The 27,551-nt window shown below is 37.9% G+C and overlaps 2 protein-coding genes across 3 annotated transcripts in view; one reads left to right on the forward strand and one right to left on the reverse strand.

The window, feature by feature from the left end:
• ACYP2 (acylphosphatase 2) overlaps positions 1–1,205 on the reverse strand; it is a 293,604-nt gene extending 292,399 nt beyond the window's left edge. The window contains exon 1 of the mRNA XM_086701110.1: positions 964–1,205. The gene's annotated coding sequence lies outside the window, so the exon portion shown is untranslated. The remainder of the gene's footprint in view (positions 1–963) is intronic.
• A 335-nt stretch (positions 1,206–1,540) lies between these two features.
• The window catches only part of PSME4 (proteasome activator subunit 4), a 103,734-nt gene continuing 77,723 nt past the window's right edge, over positions 1,541–27,551 (forward strand). The window contains exons 1-3 of one of the 2 annotated variants that reach the window (XM_086701107.1): positions 1,541–1,797; positions 21,473–21,613; positions 22,252–22,368. In XM_086701107.1, coding sequence (XP_086557233.1) covers positions 1,556–1,797; positions 21,473–21,613; positions 22,252–22,368 — 500 coding nt within the window. In that variant the 5' untranslated portion in view covers positions 1,541–1,555. Of the gene's footprint in view, positions 1,798–2,799; positions 4,363–21,472; positions 21,614–22,251; positions 22,369–27,551 lie in introns of those variants that run through there. The other variant, XM_086701108.1, reaches the window with a different exon arrangement.

Here is a 27,551-nt window from a genome sequence, read left to right on the forward strand (position 1 = left end):
ATGCTAATCAATATTTCAGTTTAGATCATCCCCTTGATCCATACATCAAAGTACTTTTCCATCCCTTAGGCATTCTGTCTCCAAATCTGTTTCTGTTGTGTTCTCCATCTCAGTGAAGGAGTTTACTATCCATCTTCCCAAACCACAAATCTGAAATCATCCTGTCTCTTCCCATTGTTTCACTCTTCATATTCAGTCAGCTACCAAGTCCAGGCCATTTTACTTGCTGCAGTAGCTCTCCAATCATTCCACTGACATCCAGGACATCATTATGTCACAACTTCTTAAGAGTTCCTCCAGTTTCCAGTGGTGTCTATTTTAATCCATTCTCCACATAAAGCCAGAATGATTCTTGGAAAATGTAAGTTATATCACACCACTCCTATGCTTAAAATGTTTCAGAGTTTTTGTTGCTTTTAGGATTAATGCTCTAAAAACTCCCTAGCATTTTTCTAGGTTTCAATCCTGCACTCCCCTCTTGCAAGCAATCTGCAGCCATTCTGAACTTCCTTGAATTCCTAGAGTGCATGCTTGTGGCCTCTAAACTGTTGCTGTACCTTCTCCTCCTTTTCCTAACCAACTCTGCCCTCAACCCCCTTAAACCTCAACTTTATCACTTCTAGGAAACTACCTGACACCCCTACAGTTTGAAATTCTCTTTAGGTGTTCCCAAGGCATCCTGTACTTATCCAGTAATTAACAGTATTGTCTTGTAATTGCTCGTTCCCTAGACTAAAGCTCAGGTAGACTGTAAAACCCTGGAGGGCAGAAATCACGTGCTCTTCCCATTTCAAGGGCCTAAAAGGAGCGGCTGACACACAAAATAGCAGTTCAATTAATATTTGTTGAATAACAATTCACCTTTTTGGAATGAGAGCGGCCAGAAAAATACCCGAAAGAGGGGACTTAAAGGAGACAGAGTAAAAAAATCTATAATTAACAAGTGAGATGGATACAGAGTACCTAGGTTTTTCCACACATTCGGCGTGGGGGACTAGGCCCACCGCCTTGGCGGAGAGCACCGCGACTACGGGCTCCCGAGGACAGCCACAGGGACCGCGCAACCCCAGGCGAGGAAGGACAATAGCCTGGAATTCGGCTTCGTGTTTCCGGTGGGGCAGGCTCGCGCTCGGCCGGTGAGGCCCGGGGGTGGGGGCTCCGAGCCCGGCCCACGGCGAGAAAGGCGCGGCCCGCTGGGCTCCCGCTGCCGCCACCACCGCCGCCACCTCCTCCGCCACCTCCTCCGACGCCGTCGCTCCGCCCCGCCCCGGAAGTGACTTGAGGCCCGTCCGGAACCTGCGGGCCCGGCTGCTGCAGCGTCACCAGCCGAGCCGGTGCGGGGCGGGCAGAGCGGCCGCTGCCGCCGCCAACGAACTGGGATCGCGCGGGGACCAGCAGCGCGCCGGCCAGCGCAGGGGGCCCAGCGGTCGGGCCGAGGGCTACGGGCTGCCGACGGCCGCGGGGCGACGACGACGCGGAGGAGGCGGAGCCCGGAGAGGGGTGGGGGCCGGGGAGGGTTAGGGTGGGAGGGGGTGGGGGGGGTGTCCCTAGGCTCATGGAGCCGGCCGAGCGGGCTGGCGGCGGGGATCCCCCGGAGCCCGGCGGGCGTCCCGGCCCGGACTCGCGGGGCTTCGTCCCCCAGAAGGAGATCGTCTACAACAAGCTGCTGCCCTATGCCGAGCGGCTGGACGCCGAGTCCGACTTGCAGCTGGCCCAGATCAAAAGCAACCTGGGCCGGGCCGTGCAGCTCCAAGAGCTGTGGCCCGGGGGCCTCTTCTGGACCAGGAAACTCTCCACGTAAGTGTGTTCGGGTCTGCAGGGTGGGTGCGTGGGCAAAGGGGGGCAAAGGCTCAGTGGGAAAGCGTCCGGGGCAAGGGCAGCGGCGGCTCTTTGTCCACACGGGACCGCTGGACACAGCTCTGCCCCGACTCGACCCTCCGGTGGTCTCCGAGCAGTAGTCGGAGAATCGCTACAGGAAGCCTGGGAAGCACTCAAGTCCGCTCCCTGCCACTTTACAGCGGGACCTCCTCTGTCCTCACCAGCCTTGTACGTCCTCCCTAGCTGCTTCTCCCCAAGGGTTTAGGTTGTTGTCTTGCGACCTACGGCATCTTGGGGAGCCGGAGGGCACCAAGCCCTCAGGGAGAGATGAAGGGTCCCCCAAGGGTCCTGAACCTTTGCCCATGGGGGATGTGGGAGGAGAGGATTCGTCTATGGGGGAGTAACTCGACTTTTCCTGGTGCTTCCTCCGGTTCTTCCTCTACGGTCTCCGCCTCTTTATAGCCCTCAATTCAGGTCTCGTAACTTTCTGAATGGGAAGGAGGCCGTAGGGAACTTGTAGGTTCTGCTTTTTTGGGCCTGCTCAGTCTTTGTGGGTTTGATTGAATAGATTGGTTCAAAATCAGCTCTTAGCGCTTTCTTGAGCTGTATACTAGACAGTTAATGTTGAGAATGTTGAGTCTTAGAACATCGGGAAAGTGTATGTTTCTCCAGTTGTGACATTTCCTTTGGAAATGTGCGACCCTAAGGAAAATAGAAGAGAGCTGTCAGATTGTCCAGGGCGTTAGTAGTACAGGGCTTGCGTTAATTTTTGAGTCGCTCAGATGAATATAGATGACCTAAAAATCAGTTTCAGGAGTTATGTTATTGTTTGATTACTGTTTCTATTTTTTTTTTTTTTTTTGCACAAACTCTCCTTAAGCTATAGTGCCACTGAAATTGGGGGGGGGGGCGCAGCAAGTAAAAATACGGTCTGAGGGGGAAAGGTTAGGCACTTTATTTGCTAGATGGGTATCTTCCTTGTGAGAGAAGAATTTTTTTAAGAAAGTTGTGCTGTATCTTGTTTGGTTAACTGTACACAAAATCTGGTAACATTGTATGTTCATGAATGTGGGTATGGATGGATAAACACACAAGACATAAGTCACTTATCCACTGTTTACCCAAATCTGCTGAGTGAACTGGGTGATGACTCAGGGTTTTGTAATGCAATAGTCTTGTCTACATTTCCTCACAGGATGATTCTTATCTGCCAATTATTAGGGAGCCTCTGACAAATTTCTCATCTCCACTTGGCTCAGTGGTGGTGGGAATAATTACCTCTTTAATTAAAAAGCAAAACTTAAACACTTAATTTTTCCCTTTTCAAAGAATGACCATAAAATGTCAAGGTTAACAGCTCTCCTCTTGAAGAGAGTGTAAAGAAGTTTGTGTATTTAGGATTCTTAGGAGACTCTGGGAAAAAAGAAATGCAACAGGGAAAAGAACCACTTTTAGTCAAAACAGCAATGTTCTATGTTTTATAACTGATTGAAATCAAATGATTTTTCATGTGAGCTTCTATGTGTTTGTCTTACTCAGGCACAGTAAAAATACTTTGTCGGTTCCAGTAATTCCCCATTTTAATCATTCTTATTAGATTTGCCAGAGAATAACCATTTTGGGGGACACAGCTTCTTTTAGATGCACAATATATACCAATGTGTGAATGCTTACCTGGTTTGGATTTCTGAATCTAGAATCTTCACAGGCATAGTTGAGCATTGTTTTCTGACATACTTATTACTAAGCTTGGCAAATTAGCACCTAGAGTTTGATTATTTTTGGCTTATTATGTGTATGTAGCTTTTATCTGGAAATGGCTAAAAATACAGTGGAGACAGTCCTTGGTGTTGAGGGCAAGATTGCAGTTGATAAAGCTTACTAGCCTATGAAACTCAAACCATTTATGTCGAAGTAACTAGCAAGAAATGCTGTCAGGATTTTATTTTGGAACAAACTGATTGTAAGGATTGCAGTATGAGACATTCTGAACTTTGTGGGACATGTTGTGATCTTGGGTGTATTTTTTTCTCCTAAGTCATGTTAAGGTGACCTGTTTATAGTTGCACTTGTTGTTTTTTAATAAGCCTTGTGTTGCACAAGTTTACATCTAAATGATGCCAAAACATGTGATGATAGCTGGCAATTACCTGAGCAGTGATCATATTTAGTACTTTGTAGAAGAATGGAAAGTAGTAATGAAAACAAAATCTAACTTCTACCAGTAGTAGCTCTGTGACGGTGGGAAAGTGACTTTAATTCATGTATATTAGCATTCTTGTGAAAAATGAAGGGGTTGGACTAAATAATTCCTGGGAGACAGCCCTGGTGTGGTATTTTATGATTTTATTTTTTATCCTGTAGAGCCTCAAATAAGCCAATGTGTATCTTTCTGCAAGGACTGTTTGAGCAGCTTGTAAAGCACTGGGAATAGTTGCATAGATCAAGCACATTCCTAAAGAAGACCAGAGTGTAAATGCTGTTCAGAGGCACTGGGACTGGATCCCGGACCAGAAGTATACACCCCTAATCAGGGCATCACAGGTCTGTGTGGGATAGAGTTCTGGTTTGGGGATATTCAGGCTCCCTTTTTTTTCACTTTTTACCTCACCTTAGTACTTATTGTCATTCTGTTTCCATCCATTTCAAGACTTGTGGGTCTATGTAGTATCTCTGTGAGAAAGGTTATTTCTGTGTATTTTAAAAATTGGCCTGTGATAAAATACAAGCTCTCTTGCATGAACAAGTTAAAGTATTAGAACTGCCTGTTAAAGAGACATTGTGTGACATAATATCACAGGGACAGTTTTTAAGAAGCAAGGAAACAAATTGGAGAAGAGAGGCTCAAACCTAATAATGGTCACAGGAAAGACTGCTCCTGGACACTAAGTGAAAGGTATTGGTGGATAACTGGTATGGCCCATGATGGAGTTGAATGAAGGTAATCTTGAAACTTTTTCTTCCTTTGTCCTTTGGACCTTTCACGTGAGGCGGTGGAGGTCTAGTTTGAAGATGTCAGTTTCTCTTTACCTGGCCTTGCCATGAACATTATCATCTTGGTCTTTCTTAACCTCTCTGAAGCTTTAGAGTCCTCTTGGAAAGTGTGATAGACTCTTAGTGGTTTTTCAAACTTAAAACTTAGCCACGGGCTGTTGTATAAAAGCAAAATCAGAAACACAATGTTGGGGTCTTTGGGAAGACTGCAGTTGCAACGATTTTTTTTTTTTTCGTTTTAACACTTCACTGACCATAGAAGCCCCTGAAGCCTGCTCAGGGATCCAAAAATCACTGAGTTAGTGCTAAAGGGCCTTTCTAGCTCTGTGTTCCTTTAAGTTGGTCTAGAGGAAGGAAAACAAGTGAATGGGCTATTATTTCCTATAAGTTTACCTGTAATTACATTATGGATGTAATTCTTTAGTGTTTCCTTTTTTCAATCAGAATTTTGATTCCCGTGAAGGATGTGGGCTTACTGTATTATGAAGGACATTTGAATGTTTTTACCAAGATGTTTTATTTTTAATTTTTTTTAACGATTATTTATTTTTGAGAGAGAGAGACAGACACAGCGTGAGCAGGGGATGGGCAGAGAGAGGATGAGACACAGAATCCAAAGCAGGCTCCAGGCTCTGAGCTGTCAGCACACAGCCCCACGTGGGGCTCGAATTCACGAACCCTGAGATCATGACCTGAGCCAAAGTCAGATGCTTAATCAACTGAGCCACCCAGGCGCCCCCCCCCCCACATTTAAATGTGGTTTTTTTTGTTGTTAGAGTGAAATGTTAACTTCTGTGCTGTTTTATTATTATATGACTATTATATTGATAAATTTCATTTGCTAATTAAACTGTAACTTCCTTGTTTAATTATGTAGGCTTCTAAAATAGGAATTGGATTATCCCAGTTGAAACCACATAATGTATTTAATTAGATTATATAACCACCGGAAACCTAAGTTTAGTCAAGATAAGAATTATCAAATACACTGAACTCCTTTTATGGAAAGTAATAATCTGACCACAAGAGCACCCAAATTTGTATCATCTCTTTGTTAAGGGAGAAAGTGGAAAATGCTAACTGCTGAATCTCAGTTATCTATTAACACAATGAACTTATTTAGGATATCTAATGTTTGTGTGTTGAAATTGTAAAGTACACAATAAATAGAAGTGCCTGTTTTTAGTAAAAAATCTTAAAGTCTTGACACATTACCACATTCATCAGTGAAAACCAGTTGGGAAAGTAGTGGAAAAGGTTTGCCATTGTTACTATGTGACAACACTCTGAACAAGAACCAAAGTTTCTTTGTAAAGTTGATTTAAAAGTTGATTTTCCATAGAAAGACAAAGTAAATGAATTAAATGATTTTGGGAATATGAATTTTTCTGACAAAGTTGTGTAACAGTGCAATAAACTATCCTTTTTTTTTTTAATGAACAAACTATTTTTTAGAGCAGTTTTAGGTTCAAAGCAAAATTGAGCACAAAGTTCATATATATATGAAGCCCTTCCCATTTTTCAAATACCTCTTTAGTTGCTTTCTTTCTTTCTTTCTTTCTTTCTTTCTTTCTTTCTTTCTTTCTTTCTTTCTTTCTTTCTTTCTTTCTTTCTTTCTTTCAAGTAGGCTCCATGCCCAATGTTGGACCTGAACTCATGACCCTGAGATTAAGAGGCACATCCTCTACTGACTGAGCCAATCAGGTGCCCCTCAAGGACCTCTCTTACTCATTCTTTTAAAACACTTTGTGGGGCGCCTGGGTGGCGCAGTCGGTTAAGCGTCCGACTTCAGCCAGGTCACGATCTCGCGGTCCGTGAGTTCGAGCCCCGCGTCAGGCTCTGGGCTGATGGCTCAGAGCCTGGAGCCTGTTTCCGATTCTGTGTCTCCCTCTCTCTCCGCCCCTCCCCCGTTCATGCTCTGTCTCTCTCTGTCCCAAAAATAAATAAACGTTGAAAAAAAAAAAATTAAAAAAAATAAATAAATAAATAAAAAATAAAACACTTTGTCAGTTTTTTCTCCTCTAGTTAACAGGATGTTATTGCCAGAATCTCATTTGTCAATATATGTGATTTGAATAGTTCTCTAACCCATCTTCCAATTATCAACTCATGGCCAATCATGTTCCTTCCATGCCCACCCACCCCCATTATTTTTGAACGTATTACTTCATTCATAAGTGCTTCCAGGATGTATCTCTAAGGGAAAAGGGGTTAAACCAAAAAAGTCAATACTGATGCCATTATCTAAGCTAAAAACATGAATGATGATCCATTATCACTTTGGTCAACCTTATGAAGTTCTACTTTGCAAAATTTGTGATTTTACTTGTGAGTTTCCATTTGGATTGTTTTGTCTAAGGCTTATTGCAAATAGACCCCATGGACAGAAATTTAAAATACAGCTTATTAATGAACATTTGTGTATTATGACATCTTAACTTCAAAGGCATAGAATCAACCCTGGAGCAACAAGGACTCCCTTGAATTATCTCCCTTTTAAAAACAAAGACACTGAGGTTCTTATTAGCTAATACATAGTTTGATGTAAAGTGGTAGAAGCAGGAATCTTTGAACAAGTTATTTTCTGAGTGCTCTTTGTGGGCCAGGCACTGTTTTTGGCACTTGGGATATGTTAGTGAGTGAAAGATTTCTGCCCTCTTGGGAAGTTCCAGTGTGCTCTTTTTCTTAGCACACATTTTTGTTCGTTAAGGACAGCCTAGGCAAGGTGTAGCTCCGTCAACAAATTTGGGGGAAGAAAATATGAATTCTAAGTGCATTACTTAAAAAAAAAAATCTTATGTTTTAATGCCCTAAATGGAGACACTGAGAAGCGCAGTTAGAAAAAAAAAAATCTAGTAAAACAGAACCATTCATTGTTCTTCAGAAATCTGAATGTATCATTTAAAAATAATTTTCCCAGGGCCCCCTTGGTGGCTCAATCGGTTGAGCAGCTGACTTTGGCTCAGGTTGTGAACTCAGGTTTCGGGAGTTCCAGCCCCACGTCAGGCTCCTCAGAGCCTGGAGCCTGCTTCAAATTCTTTGTCTCCCTCTCCCTCTCCCTCTCCCTCTGCCCCTCCCCTGCTCACACTCTGTCTCTGTCTCTCTCTCAAAAATAAATGAAGATTAAAAAAAAATTTTTTTTAAGCAGTTTTCGTAAGTCGTCTCGCTGCAGTGTTATAAAATTGTCTTAGAAAGACATGTTCTTAAGTGAAATGGAGGCGACTTGTTTGTTTTTAAGGGGTGCTTATTTATTTAGTGGTAAATAAGTGCACAACCTCCAAACCAGTTTTCTCATTGTGGAACCTGGGAGTTAGTTTTTCTGTTAAATGAGGCTCATTTGTAGTGAATCTTCCTCTCACTGCACATCTTTTTTGTACAAAATCCAAATCTGTGTTTCTCTCTAACCTTTGTAGAAAATTAGATCAAAATCTCATACAGTATGAATGGCAAGCTGAGAACATGGTAATACAAGCAACAGCAAGCAAACAACAACAACAAAACCTTTATATTCATTGACACAGTCAGTGGAATGTTAAAAGCACATACTATAAATATTCATTCCCATTTGGAATCTTGAGGTTGGCTACTTCCATATTCGGCCTACACTCAGCATTTCTTCCCTTTTAGCACACTCCCTCTTGATCCCTTGTTCATGCTTTTGTAGTCTGTGTGCATATTTTCCCTCTACTGTGAGCTTTCTGGAGGTCAGTGTCCTCCATGCTTAACACCTTTCCTCCACTCCCAGCATTTAGTACTGCAGTGTATACATTCATAGGTACTCAATAATATTATAATTTACTTTTTTATTCTTTGTAAACTAAAGCATTATGAAATTCTACGAAACTTTTACAGTCAAATGGAGAAAACAAACCTGGGATGAGGTCTATTTTAATACTCTATTCAAAAGAAAGTAGTATATATTTAATAAAAGAAGTGGAGGAAAGGAGCATTTTGGTTAAATAAAAGAATGGTGTGTTTCATAATCCAAAGTGGGGGTCGGGGAGAAGAGGTTTCATCGGTGAGTTTGAGACTTCCATTTAAAAATAAATCTAGGGGCGCCTGGGTGGCTCAGTCAGTTGAGTGTCCAACTTCGGCTCAGGTCGTGATCTAATGGTTTGTGGGTTTGAGCCCCATATTAGGCTCTGCACTGACAGCTCAGAGCCTGGAGCCTGCTCTGGATTCTGTGTCTCCCTCTCTTTTTCTGTCCCATCCTCTGCTTGTGCATACTCTTTCTCTCAAAAGTAAACATTAGGAAAAATAATAATAAAAATAAAAATAAATCTATAATAATTTTTATGCCTGAATATTTAGTATTAAGGGGCACCTGGCTGGCTCAGCCAGTAAAGCATGAGACTCTTGAGCTTGGGATTGTGAGTTTGAACCCTGCGTTGGGTGTGGAGATTACTTAAAAAAATAAAATATTGGGGTACCTGGGTGGCTCAGTTGGTTAAGCACCCAAATTCAGCTCAGGTCATGTTCTCATGGTTCGCAGGTTTGAGCCCCACCTCAGGCTCTCTGCTGTCAGCACAGAGCCAGCTTTGGATCCTCTGTCTCCCCTCTCTCTCTGCCCCTCTCCGCTCATGCACACATGCATGCATTTTCTCAAAAATTACATTAAAAAATAGAATCTTAAAAAATATATTTAGTATAAAATAATTTAGGGTACGGTAATACAGTTTTTTGATAGGTGAACCATAGTTTTGGGTAATGGTAATCACCTTTTAGGCTGGTTTGACTTTTTTTCAGAATACATAGACCCTAACTGGGTACCTGGGTGGCTCAGTTGGTTAAGTTTCCAACTCTTGGTTTTAGCTGAGGTCATGATCTCACAGTTTGTGAAATTGAGTCTCATGTCAGACTTTGCACTGACAGTGTGGAGCCTGCCTGGGATTCATTCTCTCTCTCTCTCTCTCTCTCTCTCTCTCTCTCTCTCTTTCTCTCCTTGTCCCTCTGTCCCTCCTCTGCTCATGCTCGCCCTCTCTCTTTCAAAATAAATAAATACACATTTAAAAAAATATATAGAACCTAAACTTTAGAGTTTAAAAATATAGTGAAGGGGCCCCTGGCTGGCTCAGTTGGAAGAGCATGCTACTCCTGATCTCAGGGTTGTAAGTTGAAGCCCTACATTAGGGGTAGAGATTACTAAAAATAAATAAATAAAAACTTAAAAAAAAAAATTGAAATATACTAAAGACCTTTTCCCTTACCAAGAAAAAACTAACACCATTGCAGCTATGAAATGGGTTTGAGAATAGTATTGTAGTTCAAATAAGGCAGAAATTACTTAAGAATTACTAAAAAATGGTTTAGGGGCACCTGGGTGGCTCAGTCGGTTACGTGTCCGACTTTGGCTCAGGTCGTGATCTCACAGTCCGTGAGTTTGAGCCCCATGTTGGGCTCTGTGCTGACAGCTCAGAGCCTGGAGCCTGCTTTGAATTCTGTGTCTCCCTGTCTCTCTGCCCCTCCTCCGCTCATGTGCACGCACGTGCCCTCTCTCTCTCTCAAAAAAAATAATAAACATTAAAGAAAATTTATTAAAAAATGGTTTATAATCTCCTAATGGTAGACACTCTAAATGGAATGTTTACTAAAACATTTTGGGGCTTTTCAGCATAGATATTTCATCTCGTTTTCTGACAAATTTCTTAAAAAAAATTTTTTTTTAAATTTGTTTTTTTTAACGTTTATTTATTTTTGAGACAGAGAGAGATAGAGCATGAATGGAGGAGGGTCAGAGAGAGAAGGAGACACAGAATCTGAAACAGGCTCCAGGCTCTGAGCTGTCAGCACAGAGCCTGACGCGGGGCTCAAACCCACGAACTGCGAGATCATGAGCTGAGCTGAAGTTGGACGCTTAGCCGACTGAGCCACCCAGGCGCCCCTAAAAAAATTTTTTTTAATGTTTATTGATTTCTGAGAGGGAGACAGAGCATGAACATGGTATGGGGCAGAGAGAGAGAGAGTCACAGAATCTGAAGCAGGCTCCAGGTTCTGAGCTGTCAGCACAGAGCTCCATGTGGGGCTTGAACCCACAAAGCATGAGATAATGACCTGAGCTGAAGTCGGCCACCCAGTTGACTGAGCCACCCAGATGCCCCTGACAAATTTTTTTTTAAGCCAAGAATAGAGTAGAAGTTTTTAGAGTAAGAAATTTTGTGAACGCAAGCTTTTGCAGTTGAGTGTTTATATTTTAGGCTGATTCCTAAAGAGTGTTTTTTATGTTTTTAATTTTTTTAGAGAGAGAGCGTGCACAAGTGGAGGAGAGGGTCTGAGGGAGGGAGAGAGAATCTTAGTTCCACGCTCAGCTTGAAGCCCGATGTGGGGTTTGATCCCACGACCCTGGGATCTTGACCTGAGCTGAAATCAGGAGTCGGTTGCTCAGTTGACTCAGCCACCCAGGCACCCCAGGTTCCTGAAGAGTTTAGTCAGAATAGTTTCTCTTTTGAGGGAAAATGGGTTACTTCCAGAGATACCAATAAATAAGATGTTGTCAAATTTCTGTCAACATGTGTCAAGCAGAGGTCCCTATTTTGTGTATGGCAGGAAAAAAGTTATTTAACAAATTCAGGAATGATTTAAAATGTGATAGTTCTTTTTAAATTATAATTACATAAACAAATATCTTAAAAGGTTTTCACTTTGTGGGCTTTTTTTTAGTTTGTATGGTATCACAATTTTTTAAATCTACATTTTGATTTATTAATGCTTATAGAGAATTTTTCACTTGTGGGTTATAACCATAGAGTTGTGAAATCAATTTAGGTCTTACCAGTTTTTTGGTTTTTTGTTGTTGTTTTGGGCCATTTTGTTTCTTTTCTAGTGAACTGCATTAGAATTATTAGTGTAAATTTAGAGGAATAAAGGTGAATGTTCATGACCTTAATTTGTTATATATATGTTTACGTGTATATCATGGATTATAGGTGATGGCAGGTTGTGGCCCCCAAAATATGAAAGCTATTAATTTTACAGGTTTCTTTCTGTGATTCAGGTCGTATCATCAACAACTACGCCTTGAGCTATAAAGGTATAAGGGAAGAAAATGGAAAGTTACAACAGTTCAAAAATTAAACTGAGGGATCTTATAAGAGAGCATTAATTAATAGATTGTTGAATGAGAGGTACAGATACTACCTATCATATATTGAGGCCTCAGAACGTGCCAGCACTACGCTAATAACTTTACATTCATTTTTTCATTTAATTTTCACAAACAACCCTATGAATTGTAGGTATGTTTGTTACCCCAGTTTTACCTTTGAAGAAATGAGGCTTAGTGAGGTAATATATTGGCTGGTTTGCCTGAAGACCACAGGGCTCTTGCTCTTAACCCTGTGTTCTAGAGGAAAGAAACCCCCAGGCTGTATACCTGGGAAAGGGGAAGTGCACCTGAACATTGAGGTGGGATTTGGGTAGATAAGGAGGAATTTTGAAAAAGCTTTTTAATGTGGGGGAACAGAGATATGAGCAAATTAACCATATAACTGGTAAAGTCTATATTCAGAGCATCATATTGAAATAATCAGTTGTCTGTCTCCTTCTAGGCTGTATGCTCCAAGACCATTTGTTACTTTAATGTTTCCATTCCCTGTTGCCATGTCTGGCTCTTAAATGTTCAATAAAGTCTTTCAACATATGAATGCTCCTTATCCATGCCTCCAGAGAGAAGCAACTGGGAAAAGAATAGAGGCATCATTATTAGGTATTAATAGTGGATGACTATATTATTCCAGAAGTTGTCAATTTTAATATACCATAAAGAATATAACTGCGAAATACAATCTGCTGAAACTTCAGTGACTATTGTTTAGCCTGGTGTATAGATGGGGATAAAGAGAAGTGTATACTTCAGCTTTTCTTGTCCATTTAAAACCTTCCATCCATCAGAAGTACTATACTTGGTAAAGATAATAGGCCTGTTTTTTAGTGTGTTTTGGAAACCTACTCAATGTTTCAAAGTCATTTTGCTTAATTAGGTAAAATATTTATTGTTTGAAGTGTATTTTTTCTTTTCAAAAATAGATTAGCTCTAGTGAGCTGTTTTTAGTTACATAAGCCAGTATATTTCTCAAGATATATTCATATCTTGAGTCAAAGAAATGTTTTTCAGAATGTCTGTCTTGTTTCATTCTTTGGTTAGAGTTGAAGGTTATATAAGATATATGTATAGGAGCCAGAAATACAATAATGAATAAAGAAACACATATATAACTACTCTAAGAAGTAAAGTGTGGAAAATAGGTTTGGTACAAGCTATTAAGGGACAGAGAACAGAGATAGCACTTTTGGTTGGGAATGAAGGAGCACTTCATGAAAAGAAGTCTTAAAGGATAGACAGGCTATCCTTTGAATATGAACAAATAATTATGTAGTAAACAAATATCCTAAGATGTATGTAGCCTCATTAATTGAAACAGATTATATTAGTATTATGTTTTTAATGATTTAAATATATTTTAAGCCATACATTGTGCTCCAGTCAGTCTGCTAAGGTGCAGTGAGTGGTTCTCAAATGTAGTAGAACAACTGGTACCTGGGTCCCCATTGTAGATCAGTTAAGTCAGAATGACTTCCTTGTACATTGATCAATTACCTATCACCATAGCCTTGTGAGGAAATCCAGGTTTTACTAATACAGGAATTAAATGACTTGCCCTAGGGACTGACCTGGAGCAGTTTGAATTCTCTGCAAACTTGTAAAATCATGCTGCGCCTGCTGGCTTGGCTACTGTGTTGAAATCAGTAACTATTCGTCTATTCAGAGTAGATAATGTTGGGAGTTGCAAAGCAATCTAGAGCATGGAAATGTAAGGTATTCTCTACTTTAGATAACACCTAATTTGCCTTTCTTCCTTATCAGCAGACACTTGGAATTGATATCCTTTATTGTTGTTTGTTTCTGATAGTGTATCCCTTTTCTAGATCCCCAGCTTGACCTCTCTGGAAGTGAAATGGGAGAATAAGGAACATTCTCTTGGTTGTGTCTTTTTGCCACAGTATGCTGTTCTTGGCTCTGTTCCTCTCCCTAGAGCCATCTCCTGTGCCTCTTCCTGCCTCTTTCCCCAAATGCTCAGATTTTCTTGACCTTGGGTTGCTTATTTACAGTGATGACAGCTTTCTAATCTTTGAAGATTCACATCCGTGGTCACTTACATGTGATGAAACATTGGCTTAAAAAAAAAAAAATCACAAAACTCTAATACTACTTCATTTATCCCCCCCCCCTTCTGTATAGTTTTCCAGTATGTGTTTCCTCACATCTGATTGTGAGTTCATAGTGTAAAGGAACAAAGTATATGAATCATATTCTTGTCCTGTATATGTCTTTTGCTCTAGAAATGCTTTTTTTTTTTTTTTTAATTTTTTTTTTCCAACTTTTTTTTTATTTATTTTTGGGACAGAGAGAGAGCATGAACGGGGGAGGGGCAGAGAGAGAGGGAGACACAGAATCGGAAACAGGCTCCAGGCTCTGAGCCATCAGCCCAGAGCCTGATGCAGGGCTCGAACTCACGGACCGCGAGATCGTGACCTGGCTGAAGTCGGACGCTTAACCAACTGTGCCACCCAGGCGCCCCTAGAAATGCTTTTTGAATACATGGGTAGTTGAGTGAAAAGAGAAGGAGAGGTGGATTTCTGAGAAAACTCTTTATTTTTTCTGTTCACTCACTGTTCCTACCAATGAGAAGCTATATCTGCATTTTTAATATTATACGTAATGATGAAAGACTTAGTCCTGGAATAAAGTCAGAGTAATAAATTCCTGATCCTCTAGTGTTCTCTGCAAATTTTGCCTTTTTTATTTTATTTTTTTTCAATTTGATGCTGTCTTAGGAACAGAAGATAGTAAAGTGGGGAGGGAGGTTGGGTTTTTTTGTATTATTTTGTTTTCTGGTTAGAGGGAAGAATGTTTCAGGTATTTCATTGGTCATGGTTATTTTATTTGCTTTAAAATACTTGTCAGTTAGTCCTAGCTGTCGGGTATTAAGACATAGTTTAGAAAATTCTTATGTGTCACCATTTATTCAGATATTTTACATTTTAGTACAGTTTTATTGTTTTAGAATGTACTTCTTGCACATTTCTTTTAGAGAAATTTCTAATGAATCTTTTTGTTGATATTATGAGAATGGAACAGTTTTCCTTCATTCATCATTATTTTTAATCTGGGTGCCATACAGGAAGGCTACTGATTTCAAAAGACATATTCTGTGGATTTTCTTATGTAGTGTAAAAGTAGTTTTTTGTTGCTAGTTTTGGATGTCTTGGGGAAAATCCTAGTATTGACAATATTCTCTTCTGTTCCTGAAACAGTTGCCCCTATTTGTGTTTCCTAGGTTACTTTTTTAATCTCTACATTCAGAATAATGCTAAATAATAATAGTAAGAATAGTCATTATTGCCCTGAATCTGTCTGGTTTTAAATGTTTTAGACTTTTAAAGGTGGTTTTTTGCAAAAAGGAAAAAAAAAACTTTTTGCTTTTAAAGGAAGCGCCTCTTAGAGAGGGCAGCATGCCTCAAGTCTGATATTAACCTTTAAGACTGCGTGTTTTTAAGTAATTTGGTTTCAAACACTTAGCTAGTATTTTCTAATTTATATTTTATTATAATCAGACTATTTGGCCAGAATAATGTCCATATTAGAATTAAGTGAGTTTTTCTTTGTGGCCTAGTTTATGACCAGTTCTATAAGTGTTCCACAGAGAGGGAAAAGAGGGCACAGTTTCTGTAATCTCACAATTTTTATTTGTCTTTAAAAGTCAGCTTTATTAATTACATGATTTTAATTACATTCAAAGTCTGATTGAAATGTTAAAGACATCCAGTCATTGATTTTGTTGCTGCTCTTCAGCCCTTAAAGTTTTATTTTCCTCCTCAAGACTAGGTAGTAGGTGTATTGTATACTTTTTTCAGGAGATGCATAATCCCTGGTTTTCTTTTTGTGATGTTAGTAACCATCCTACATTCTTTAAAGAATGCAAAATGCTTATTAGCTGAATTTCTCAAAAGAACTTTTCCTCCTGAGCTATAGTTTACCCTGCGGTGCAAATCCTATAGGAACCAGGATAAATGTGACATTGGTTCTCTTCATTTACCAGCTTTTAAGATAATGATTTTGTTCCCTAGCATTCTTCAAACGCTCTGAGTTTTCTTTTGTTTGTATTTATATTTTTAGTATCATTATATTTAAACATTCATGGTAGTTAATTATCCTGATTCATGCTCTCTGGTGTCATTTTTTGGCTATTGAGAACTGTACAATTTGACTCCTGTTCTCTTTTAGATAAGGCTTTAAGGGGCACCTGGGTTAGGCATCCGACTTCGCCTCAGGTCATGATTGCACCATTTGAGTTCCAGTCCCGCATCTATGCTGACAGCTCAGAGCCTGGAGCCTGCTTCTGATTCTTTGTCTCCCTCTCCCTCTGCCCCTCCCCAGCTCATACTTTGTCTCTCTCAAAAATAAACAAACATTAAAAAAAATTTTCAGTAGGACTTTAATATTAAGTCTTTGATAAGAGGGCTGTTTTTATTAAGAGAAATGTAGAAATGCAGAAATATTGATTGCCTGATTTTAAACATTGTATTTTATAACAGAAATTTGATATGAAATGTTTTGACATGTTAATTATAAAAATAATGCCTTTTTATTTTATAAAGTTTGAATAAACAAAGGTATATAGAAGAACATGAAAACCACTCAGTTGTACCACTCAGAGGTAACATGTTATAGTGTTTATCTTTTCATCTTAACGTATGATTATATGTTTTTATTTAGTTGTATTCATATGTATTTTGTATCCTGCTTTTTTTATATGACATTTCATTTCACATCCACTAAATTTAACAAACTGTTCTCTTATGTTGGATTTCCAGTTTTGGGGGTTTTTTTCCAGGAAGATTATTGCAGGTGTACATAGAAAAACTTTGGTATTTTGACTATGATATTCTGGATTTTTACTTAGGATATATTGCTAGATGTAGGATTTTTAAAAAGTCATCCATAAATACTTTTAAGTGTTCTAAATGAACATAGTTAAACTCTGGCCTTTAAATTTTAAAGTTAAAATTCCATTTTTTGCCTTTTGAGGAGGACTTCCTGAAATAAAGCATTTATTTAAGGTTAAATGTTATTGCTGAATGTCTCACGTGTTTTATAATTACAAATAGTCTTTTAAAAAAAATTTTTTTTAACGTTTATTTATTTTTGAGAGAGAGAGAAACAGAGCACAAGTTGGGGAGGGACAGAGAGAGAGGGAGACACAGAATCCAATGCAGGCTCCAGGCTCTGAGCTGTCAGCACAGAGCCTGATGCAGGGCTCAAACTCATGAGCTGTGAGATCATGACCTGAGCTGATGTCGACCGCTTAACCAACTGAGCCACCCAGATGTCCCTATAATTACAAATAGTCTTAATGTTGCTCTGAAATGATGTTAATTTCACTTGATAGGTAGATGTAGTTAGAATCTTAGAAACCCAGTGATTGCCTTGAAGAAAAATAACTAGTGAATGACAAAACTTGTATTGAAAATGAGTATTTTTAGCGCCTAGCAACCTCTGAATCTTAGTTCATTTCAATAATGTATAATTTTATATTTATACTATCTTCAGGATGTATAGTAGAAAAAAACTTTGATAGTATTGAACATCTTATTAATTACTCTTCCTGGTATGCTGCTGTCTTTCTTTACTCAAGATTAAAAATTAAAGCATTTGATTAATACACTTAAGATTGTGAGGAGGAAGCAGTTAAAAAATGTGTTTGTGGGGTACCTGAGTAGCTTAGTCTGTTGAGCTACTTGTTGAGTAGCTGAGTCTGTTGAGACTCTTGATTTCGGCTTAGGTCACAATCCCAGGGTCCTGGGATTGAGCCCTGTGTCAGGCTCTGCGCTGAGCATGGAGCCTGCTTAAGATTCTTTCTCTCCCCCCACCCCTCCCCCCTGCTTACACATTCTCTCTAAAAAAAAAAAAAAAAAAAATTGAAGTACTTTTGTATTATCTTTAACTGTCCCCCCCCCCCCCCCACTGTGAGAGGGTGGAACATAATGACTTGTCATCTGTATATTCTGGATAGTTTAAAAAATATTCTGTTCAAAAGATCAATCTTGACTGTTACCAAGGTTTTCAACTATTTTGAGACATCTAATAGTAATTTTTAGTTCTAAAATTTAATGTGAAAATTAATTGGAAAAAGAATAGACCATCTCTTAATATGGTCTAAAGTAGGATTTTTGAACATAAATACACAGAAAAACCAACTAAATTTCCTTTCCTTTTTTTTTTTCTTTTTTTCTTACAGTTTTATTGCATTTCACACTCCTGTATATTTAATGGACTAGACTTAAGATGGAAATCAGGAGTATATATTTTAAAGAATCTAATGTGTAAGAAAACTAAGTAATGTCAGGCAATTTTTTGGGGGTGGCTGTACCATTTTATACACCCACCAGTAACATATGAAAGGTCCGGTTGTTCCACATTCTCACCCAAACCAGATATTATTAGGCTTTTTAATTTTAGCCAGTCTGGTGGGTGTAGTGGTACCTTACTGTGGTTTTAATTTGCTTTTACTGAGGAGTAAGGGTGTTGAGTACCTTTACATTTGCTTATTAGTCGTCTGGATGTTGTCTTCTGAGAAGCGCCTACCCGAGTCTTCTGCCTTTTTTATTGGGTTGTGTCTTTTTCTTTCTGATTTGAAGGAGTTCTTATGTAATTTGGATATGAATACTTTGTCAGATGTATGTATTCCAAATATTTCATTGGGCTTTTCACTTTTAATAGTGTTTTATTGTGAATAGAATTTCTCAATTTTAATGAATACCAGTTATTAATTTTCATGTAGTACTTCTTGTGTTCTTCAGAAGAAATTTTCTTGGACTGCATTTTGGAAAATGCTGAGACAAGAACCATTTTCTGGCTGACAAGAACTATTTCCTGGTTGACAGGGAAAATAAAAGGTTTCTTTCTGAGTAATCCCCCTAACATCTCTCATTTTGTCAGCAGTTCTACCTCCTCTAGGAATCCCCCTGTTTGTCTCTTTTCAGCATATTGAATTTGGGGCTCTGAATTTTACGTTCCTAATGTTAATAAGCACATAGTTGTCTTTCTACTGTGGTAAATGCAGTGGGCTGTAGCTAACTTCTTTCAGTGACTTAGGGCAGTATTTCCCAATTTTTCCACAGAAGTATCCTAGCCTAAGAGGAGAGTGAATGCAGGACCTCAGGGGTATCTAGCGTCCTGGCCAGGCCTGAAGTAGCCATTGAAAGCAAGGGACGTCTTTGAACTCTTCTGTGTGTGCTGCTTTAGGAATATATTTAGGAATATAGCTTTCATTTGAAAGTAGCATTTAATTGATTCTACCTTTCACTCCAAAATTTAAAGTGACATTGAGGGAGGCTGCAGGAGGTTATATCATGTTTATTCAGCTTTGAAGTATCTCAGGTAGCCCCAGGCTTAGGGTTTTTAGATATTGCCTTTACTAATCTGTTTACCAGTCCAGTGTGGTTAAGAAACTTGCACAGTAATTACTGGTAGAGGCAAAACAGTATCTCAGGTCTCATTGCTCTGCATCCCATACTATCTGATCAACAGAGTACTAAGGTGAAATCATGGGATTATACCTTGAAACAACAGAAAAGAGCTGAATGAATAAATAAATACACAATAGTCTGAGAAAATGAAAAAGTGTGTTTTTAGTGGACCAAGAATTTTGAGGAATTTCTGGGAGAGAAAAGCAGTTAGATATTTTATTTTATTTTATTTTATTTTATTTTATTTTATTTTATTTTATTTTATTTTATATATTAAATTTTATTTAAATCCAAGTTAGTTGACATAAAGCATAATAATGATTTCAGGAATAGAATTTAGTGATTCATCACTTACATATAACACTCAGTGCTCATCCCAACAAGTTCCCTCCTTAGTACCTATCATCCATTTAGGCCATCAACCCACTCCCCTTCCCTCCAGCAACCCTAGTTTTCTGTATTTAAGAGTCTATTATGGTTTTCCTCCCTGTTTTTATCTTATTTTTCCTTCCCTAGATATCCTAATTTTAGAAGTTAAGTGTAAGTTCAATTTGATCTTAGCTATCAGAGAAGTGCTAGAGATCATATAAGGAGTATTAATGTCATGTTTTCTGTTCATTTATATATTTGTCTGTAAAGTGGTCTTCCTCAAAGGATTTTATGATTTTTAAGTGTCCAGTCATTTGTTCTAAGTAAGTTTTTGATTACTTAAGTTTTTGTTACTTAGGCATCCCTAAAATATTCTGTAGTCATCCTTCCTTTTGGGGATGCTTTTTCCTTAAATTTGCTTGTAGTTGATGCTTTTGATGGCCTTGGTTCCCTAAAGTTAAAAGTACTGAAAATGTGTAACTTTGAGGTAAAATACTGTATTATTTTGGGTAGTAACTTAATTTTATTATAATTATGAGTTAACTCAGGAACACATAGTGTAAGTTATGTAACTTGCTGTATTGTTACAGGATTCTAAGCAAACTATATGTATTCTTCAAAGATTCTGTGGTTAAACAGTAAACTTCTATTATCTGTACTCTCTTGTTCTATTTTTTATATTGCGATATGCTGTTTTTAAATACTTTAAGGAGTTATAAACTGATGATTCTCTTGAATGTGCCCTTGCTTAATAAAGGGAAGGGGACAGAGAAACTCCTTTCAAGGTTACTTATAATCACAGGCCAGTTAAGAACAAACAACAATAAGACAGCAGTGTTTTTAATTGGTCATTGAATGTTGATTTAGAATTCAGTTATCATTATAAGTCTTTTGTTAATTATTATTGGGTAGTCTCTTAATTAAATACAGAATAATTCTTCCTACATAACAGTAAGTATAAAATGCTTAACATCAAGGACATTTGAAATTAAGGTATCACTATATATATATATATATATATATATATATATATTTTTTTTTTTTTTTTTTTAATTTATTTTGAGAGCGAGAGAAAGCCTGAGTCAAGGAGGGGCATAGAGAGGGAAAGAGAGAATCCCAAACAGGTCTGCACTGTCAGCACAGAGCCCAACACAGGGCTTGAACCCACAAACTATGAGATCATGAACTGAGCCAAAGTCGAACGTTTAACTGGCTGAGCCACCCAGGCGCCCCACATATTTTCTTTATTGTGGCAAAAAGAGATAATTTTATCCTCTTAACAGTTTTTAAGTATATAGTTCAGTATCATTAACTATATGTACGTTGTTGTACAACGGATCTCCAGAACTTGTTCATCATGTCTCCTGTACCCACTGAATAACTCCATTTCCCTGTGTGCCCCACCTCCACTTGTTCCTGGCAACTACCATTCTGTTTGTTTCAGTGAGTTTCATTGTTTTAGATACTGCATATATGTGGAATCATGCAGCGTTTGTCTTTTATGATTGGCTAATTTTACTTAGCATAATGTCCTCAAGGTTCCTCCATGTTGTAGCATATGACAGAAATCTCTTTTTAAAAGGCTTTATAATCCATTGTGTGTGTACGCGTGTGTATTCTACATTATCCTTATTTATTCATCCATCAGTGGACATTTACATTGTTTCTACACTTTGACTATTATGAAAAATGCTACTGTGAATATGGATGTGTCACCATACTTATTTTTGAAGGCTGTATTGATTTTTTTTTTTTTTTTTTGCAGATATATTCGACTTTATGGGAGAAAATTTAGCAAAGAAGATCATGTTCTTTTTATCAAGTTATTGTATGAGCTGGTATCAATTCCAAAACTGGAAATCAGCATGATGCAGGGATTTGCCCGTCTCTTGATCAACTTGTTAAAGTAAGTAAATTTCCTATGGTTTCTGCTAACATTTTTTGGTTTGTTTCTTCAAGGTTTTAGGGAATGAGAGCTAAGTGTTCTTTGGTAAGAAGACCCAAGTCCCAAATTTCCAGTTAACAAAAAGATTGCAGAAAACTCTATCATAAGTTTAAGCTATATGTGTTAATTAATTAAAATTCCATCTCCTCGATGAAGCCTTCTGTTTTGTAGCAGACACTGAACTATATGTTACCTGATGTTTGTTTAAACTAGTTCTCTGATATATGTTGTAAGATCCTTGAGAAGACATGGATCACTTATTCTTTTCTTATTCCTGGAAACCCAGAACAATGCTGGAAACATTAAGTACTCCATCAATGACATGGAAAAATAAGAAATTCATTGGCAATAATGGGGGCACAAATGTAAATGACCCTTTTTACCTGGTGCTCTTTGAGATGTGAGCAGCAATAAGAATCTGGTGCATTGTTCTTCCTACTGCTGCGTTCTACCAATGAGTTGCCATGGATGGGGAAAAGCAAGGCCCACCAGGATGACAGCAACATTTAACAACTGTCGTCCTTGTGTGGTAGCGGTAATATACAAACAACTGCACATGAATATATGCATATATGTTTACTTTTTTTTTTTTTAATTAGGAAAAAGGAACTTCTTTCAAGAGATGATTTGGAGTTACCTTGGAGACCACTTTATGACATGGTGGAAAGAATATTATATTCCAAGACAGAGCACCTGGGATTAAATTGGTTTCCTAAGTAAGTATTTCCTTCAAGTACTTCTTTGGGAGCACTTGGGCCTTTTAGGATTTGGTCATAATTGATAAATAATTGGGTTATTTGAGATAAGCAAATACACATTTCAATGTGCTCATTACTGTGAAACTTAACTCCTAAAACAATTTATTGCCTTCTTTAAACTATATCTGAAGTTGCAGTTATGAATTTCCCACCAGGATATCTGATCACTAATATTACCATGCTGAGCAAAGAAAACAGATTTTTGTTTGAAATCTTGAATTTTGTCATTGAAAGTAATACACATTTGGTATTCTTTATTATATATCCACATGTATTTTAATACTGCAAATAAAACAAATGCCTTGAGAAGAGGAGGTTGGCATATTCCAGGAGACACCCACATCACAATTAGAGAACCATTAGTTTCAGTGACTGTTCGTGAATGTAAGCTATTCGGATGCACGACTTCTTGATTTAGACATACGAGGATTATGAACCTCTGACTAATTCTGCCTTCTTGTACATGCCTCCTAGCTCTTCCAGATCTCTAATTTTGGTGTGTTCTGTATTTTATTCTGAATTTATGGAGTACAATATGATGATCTGTCCTTTTTGGTTAATTAATAGTGATTTTAGATTTGATCTAGCTCTTTTCTCAGTCTTAGCATGTTTGGCTTAAAGTACTCAAACTATTTGTGATTGAGGTTTATTTTTTAGGAAAATTTCTACAGTTTCTTCAATTTATTTTTTCTCTACTGTTTGTCATACACATATGTACTCATTTCCGGAAGAACACCATTTTATACACTTGTATTATTTTCCTCTTTCTTTTTTATAAATTAAGTCTTTAAAGATTTGTTTCTGTTGTTTCTCTCTCAATTCTAGGCATGTTTTCATTATTTCATGACTTCTTATAGTCTCCCCCTTTCAGTTCATTTAATCCACCACTCAGCTTCACCACTCAGCAGTCTTTGTTACACCCTTACATAGAATTTTCTGAAAAATGACCACAGATGGTAGATTTTAAAAGATTTTCAGGTCATAATTAAATAGCGAAATGATGTAAATGAAAAGAAGTTTTGAAAAATGACTATAGGTGATCCTGAACTTAGGCCCTAATTGGTTTTTGGACAGTGGTCACAAACAGAGTGGTAAGAAATCATTTCTTTCCTAAAGATTTCATGGGTTAAAACAAGGAAACCCATTTCAACCATAAAATGAACAGAATTCACCATGAAACTAAGTGGTACATCATTCAAATATATTTTTATAAATATTTATTATGAAAACCCAAAATTTAGCATAAAAGCTTTGTAACAAAGGTTCCTTTTGAGTATTTCTGCTGGAGGAAATATGGCACGGACTAGATTGACTGGGTCTTCTTAAAATATGAGGCCATTTAGGCTTTCACTAGAATCAGCAATTTCAGGGAACTTTAAATGATGTTCAAAATCAGTTATCTTTTTGAAAATTTTCAGGCTGATTGTTCGGCTGCCTCAGAAAAATCTTTGGTAAATGATAGAGGAGAGAAGGCTATTTATTTCTTCAGTAATTCTTTCTTCTGGCTCCTGGGTGACTCAGTTAAGCATCCAACTTTGGCTCATGTCATAATGTCATGGTTTTGGGGATTCAAGCCCTGCATCCAGCTCTGTGCTGACAGCTTGGAGCCTGGAGCTTGCTTCAGATTGTGTCTCCCTCTTTCTCTCTCTCTGCCTCTCCCCTGCTTGTGCTCTTTCTCACAAAAATAAATAAACATTAAAAAAAAAAAATTCTTCAGTAAGTCCTTCCTGCAGTAAGTACTTCCTGCCCTGAGGTGAACCTTTTCAAAGACAGCTTCTTCCTTTTAAGTCTTGTGTGGTCGCTAATACTTATCTATGGCTTGCTTTCCTGGAAGTTTTGTCAAAACTTATCACACTTAGTGTCAGTCAGTGCTTATAGTTCCTCCCCTGCATCTTGATACTGTACTTATTATTACCATGTCTTTTCCTGAATCTTCCCATCATCTTTGCTCTCGTGGAAACTTTCTTCCTTAAAAGTTTCACCATGAGGGCTGTATGGGTGGCTCAGTCGTTTAAGCACCCAACTCTTGGTTTTGGCTCAGGTCACGACCTCACGGTTTGTGAGTTCAAGCCCTGCATCGTGCTCTGTGCTGATAATGTGGAGCCTGCTTGGGACTCGCTCTTTCTTCCTCTTTCTGCCCTCCTCTGTTTGCGTGCACTCTCTCTCAAAATAAATAAATAAACTTAAAAAAAGAAGTTTCACCATGAGCGTTCTTGGTCTTTTGAAGAAACATCATGTATTTGTTGAAATCTTTGCTTGGTTTAAAGCAGGCAGCATCCACTTTTGTATTCTGTAGTTAACTATTCTAAAATGAAATTCATAAGTAATATGACTTACCTATACTCTTTATCTGTACTCAGTGACAAAAATCAATATAAATAATTTGTTAGCCATAAAATGATTCCCATAATGGGAAGGTAGTTTATTATAAAACAATATGTGTTTTGAATATGCATGCAATATTATGCGAAAAGACACAATATAGTATTGAGATTTTGCACCTACTTATAATGAGTAAGTTTGAATTTAAAAGCAAGAACATCAAAACATTTTGTATAAGAAGTACAAGAGAATAAAAGAGCAGCATTATGAATGGACATTAAAGTAAAAACTAGCACTAGGATAAAGAATAACAAATAGGACTTACTTAAATATGACAAGAGAGAAGTAGCTTTAATTTCAGAGTACTAAGCTGGAGAAAAAGAAAGTATGATATTCTTACAGATAAGCTGGCCTTATTATATAGTGTCACAATAATTCTTTATGTAATGATATGGAATAGTGTAGTTATTTGGTATCACAAAACATTATTCTTGAACATTATTACATTTGAAAGAAACAGAGGCAAAGGATGAATTGGGAAAAGAAATATTGATAAGCCATAGAGAATTTGTGCAGTGGGCTTCCAGTGACAGTATCAGTAAGATTGAAAACTAACAAGCAGTGCTAAAGTAAATTAATAAATAATGTCAGTATATAATTTTTGCAACATAAATTGCTTTATGTGCCATACCAAAAAGGATGACAATAACATAAGCATTTAAAGTGTTTATTTCTTTTTGAGAGATAATATGAAGCTTTTTAACAGCAAAATTACTAATGAAATTCTGTGATGCCATGTTTTATATCTGCTAATTGCCAATGTAATGACAGTTGGTTCTAAACTGTTAAAATAGTCTTCAATCTTAGTTGCATATTTCACTCTTCATGCGTATAGCATTGGCAGATCGAGTTTTGCAGTTGGAATTGCTATGATAGTGTGATTTTGGGGGGGAGAGGGCGGGGAGTAATGAATAACCCTAGGTAAAGTTTTCAAGAAATCAAAATACTTACTTCAGTTTATATGTTTATTATATTCCTAGAAGATTCAGTGTCTGTTAAAACTTTACAAAAAATAATTAATGGTTAAAAACAGTTTACTTTTTACTTTACAGTTTACTTTTTTTAACTGGGTGGCTCAGTTGGTTAAGTGTCCAATGCTTGATCTCGACTCAGGTCATGATTTCAGGGTTTGTGAGATGAAGTCCCACATCGGGTTCTGTGCTGACAGCGCTTAGCCTGCTTAGGAGTCTCTCTGCCCTCTCTCTCTATCCCTCCCCTGCTCTCTCTGGCTCACTCTCTCTCATAAATAAATAAATAAACTAAAAAAAAAAAAAAAAATCCCGTTTTTTGTTTCCAAACCAGTATTTTTTTTCCTGGACCAGTACTTTTCAAACTGTCCACTTAATACCTCCTCTTTCCTTGAGGCTTTGAGGTGTCTCTTAAAGTGGTCTAGTGTGAGAAATTTCTTGGAAATTTCACATGTTATTTTAAACATTGATATTGGTATTAGGCTTATAAATGTTTTCAGGGGCACCTGGCTGGCTCAGTCAGTAGAACATGTGACTCTTGGTCTCGGGGTTGTGAGTCTGAACCCCATGTTGGGTGTAGAGATTACATAAAATTAGAATCATTTTTAAAAAGTAGTATTTTCATAAGTAAAAATTCCTCCAATCTATATCTTGACTAAAATTGATGCCCCTGGAAGATGAACCATATTTGTTCTGTGGTTTGGATTGCTCACACCCAGGGGCTGTGTGTGCCATTGAATGGAGTACATATTGTGCTTTCTTTTTTTTTTTTTTTTCCCGATGTTTTTTTATTTTTGAAAGAGAGAGACATAGCGGGAGTAGGAGATGGGCAGAGAGAGGGAGACACAGAATCTGAAGCAGGCTCCAGGCTCTGAGCTGTCAGCACAGAGCCCGATGAGGACCTCGAGCCCACGGACTGTGAGATCATGACCCAAGCTGAAGTCAGACACTCAACCGACTGAGTCACCCAGGCACCCCTGGAGTACAACGTTGTGAAGTGTAGCTCTGTGATGCAGACACTTTTTAAAAATGGTAATGTGTTGTTCCAATTTAAAGGGATCACAAGAATACTAAGGATCTAGAACCACTTTTGAGGGGGATTTTGCTTGGTGAGAGGCAACTGTAGGACAAAATTAGAAACCTAATGTCTCTGTAAGAAAAGTAGAAGGAATTGTACTTAAAACACTTTTCAGGACTATAATTCTTTATTCACTTTCTCCAACTTTCTATAATCTTTTTACTGTTACCATCAGATATTTACCACCTTTTGAAAGGAATACCTATATACCTATATAGTTTAAAACCTCACCTTTGAAGGATTATCAACCTCTTTGGTTCTTGGACTTTGTTCGTCACACTTGCCTTAATCTTAAAATCAGAAATCTAGTAGTCTTAGTTCTTAGGCAGAAATATTAGAGAAACCAGTTGGAGAGCTATACAGCACTACTTTTTAGTTTCTGCTTCTTAGAGCTGTTCTATGTCCTTTGGATTTCTAATAGGGAATCATTTAAAACATTTTAAAATTCCGTTTTTTTTCTTAAGCTTCTGTTCAATGTACTAGTATAGCAAGTGTTTATAGTCCAGGGATAATGTTATGACTTCACAAACATTTTATTTCAGAAAACCCCTGAAAACCCTTTAATATGGCATGCTTTTGGAATTGGTATTTTTGCTTTGAGTATTTTCATCTTAGCTGTATTCTGACTCATTTTGAAACAGTTTTGTCAGCTGACTGCATGTGTTCATACTATTTTTAGAATACTATTTTTATAATCAAAAGTGAAAGGTTGC

The sequence above is a fragment of the Puma concolor genome, chromosome A3 (genome assembly GCF_028749965.1).
Source record: "Puma concolor isolate L17-30 chromosome A3, mPumCon1.1.hap2, whole genome shotgun sequence".
NCBI lineage: Eukaryota > Metazoa > Chordata > Mammalia > Carnivora > Felidae > Puma > Puma concolor.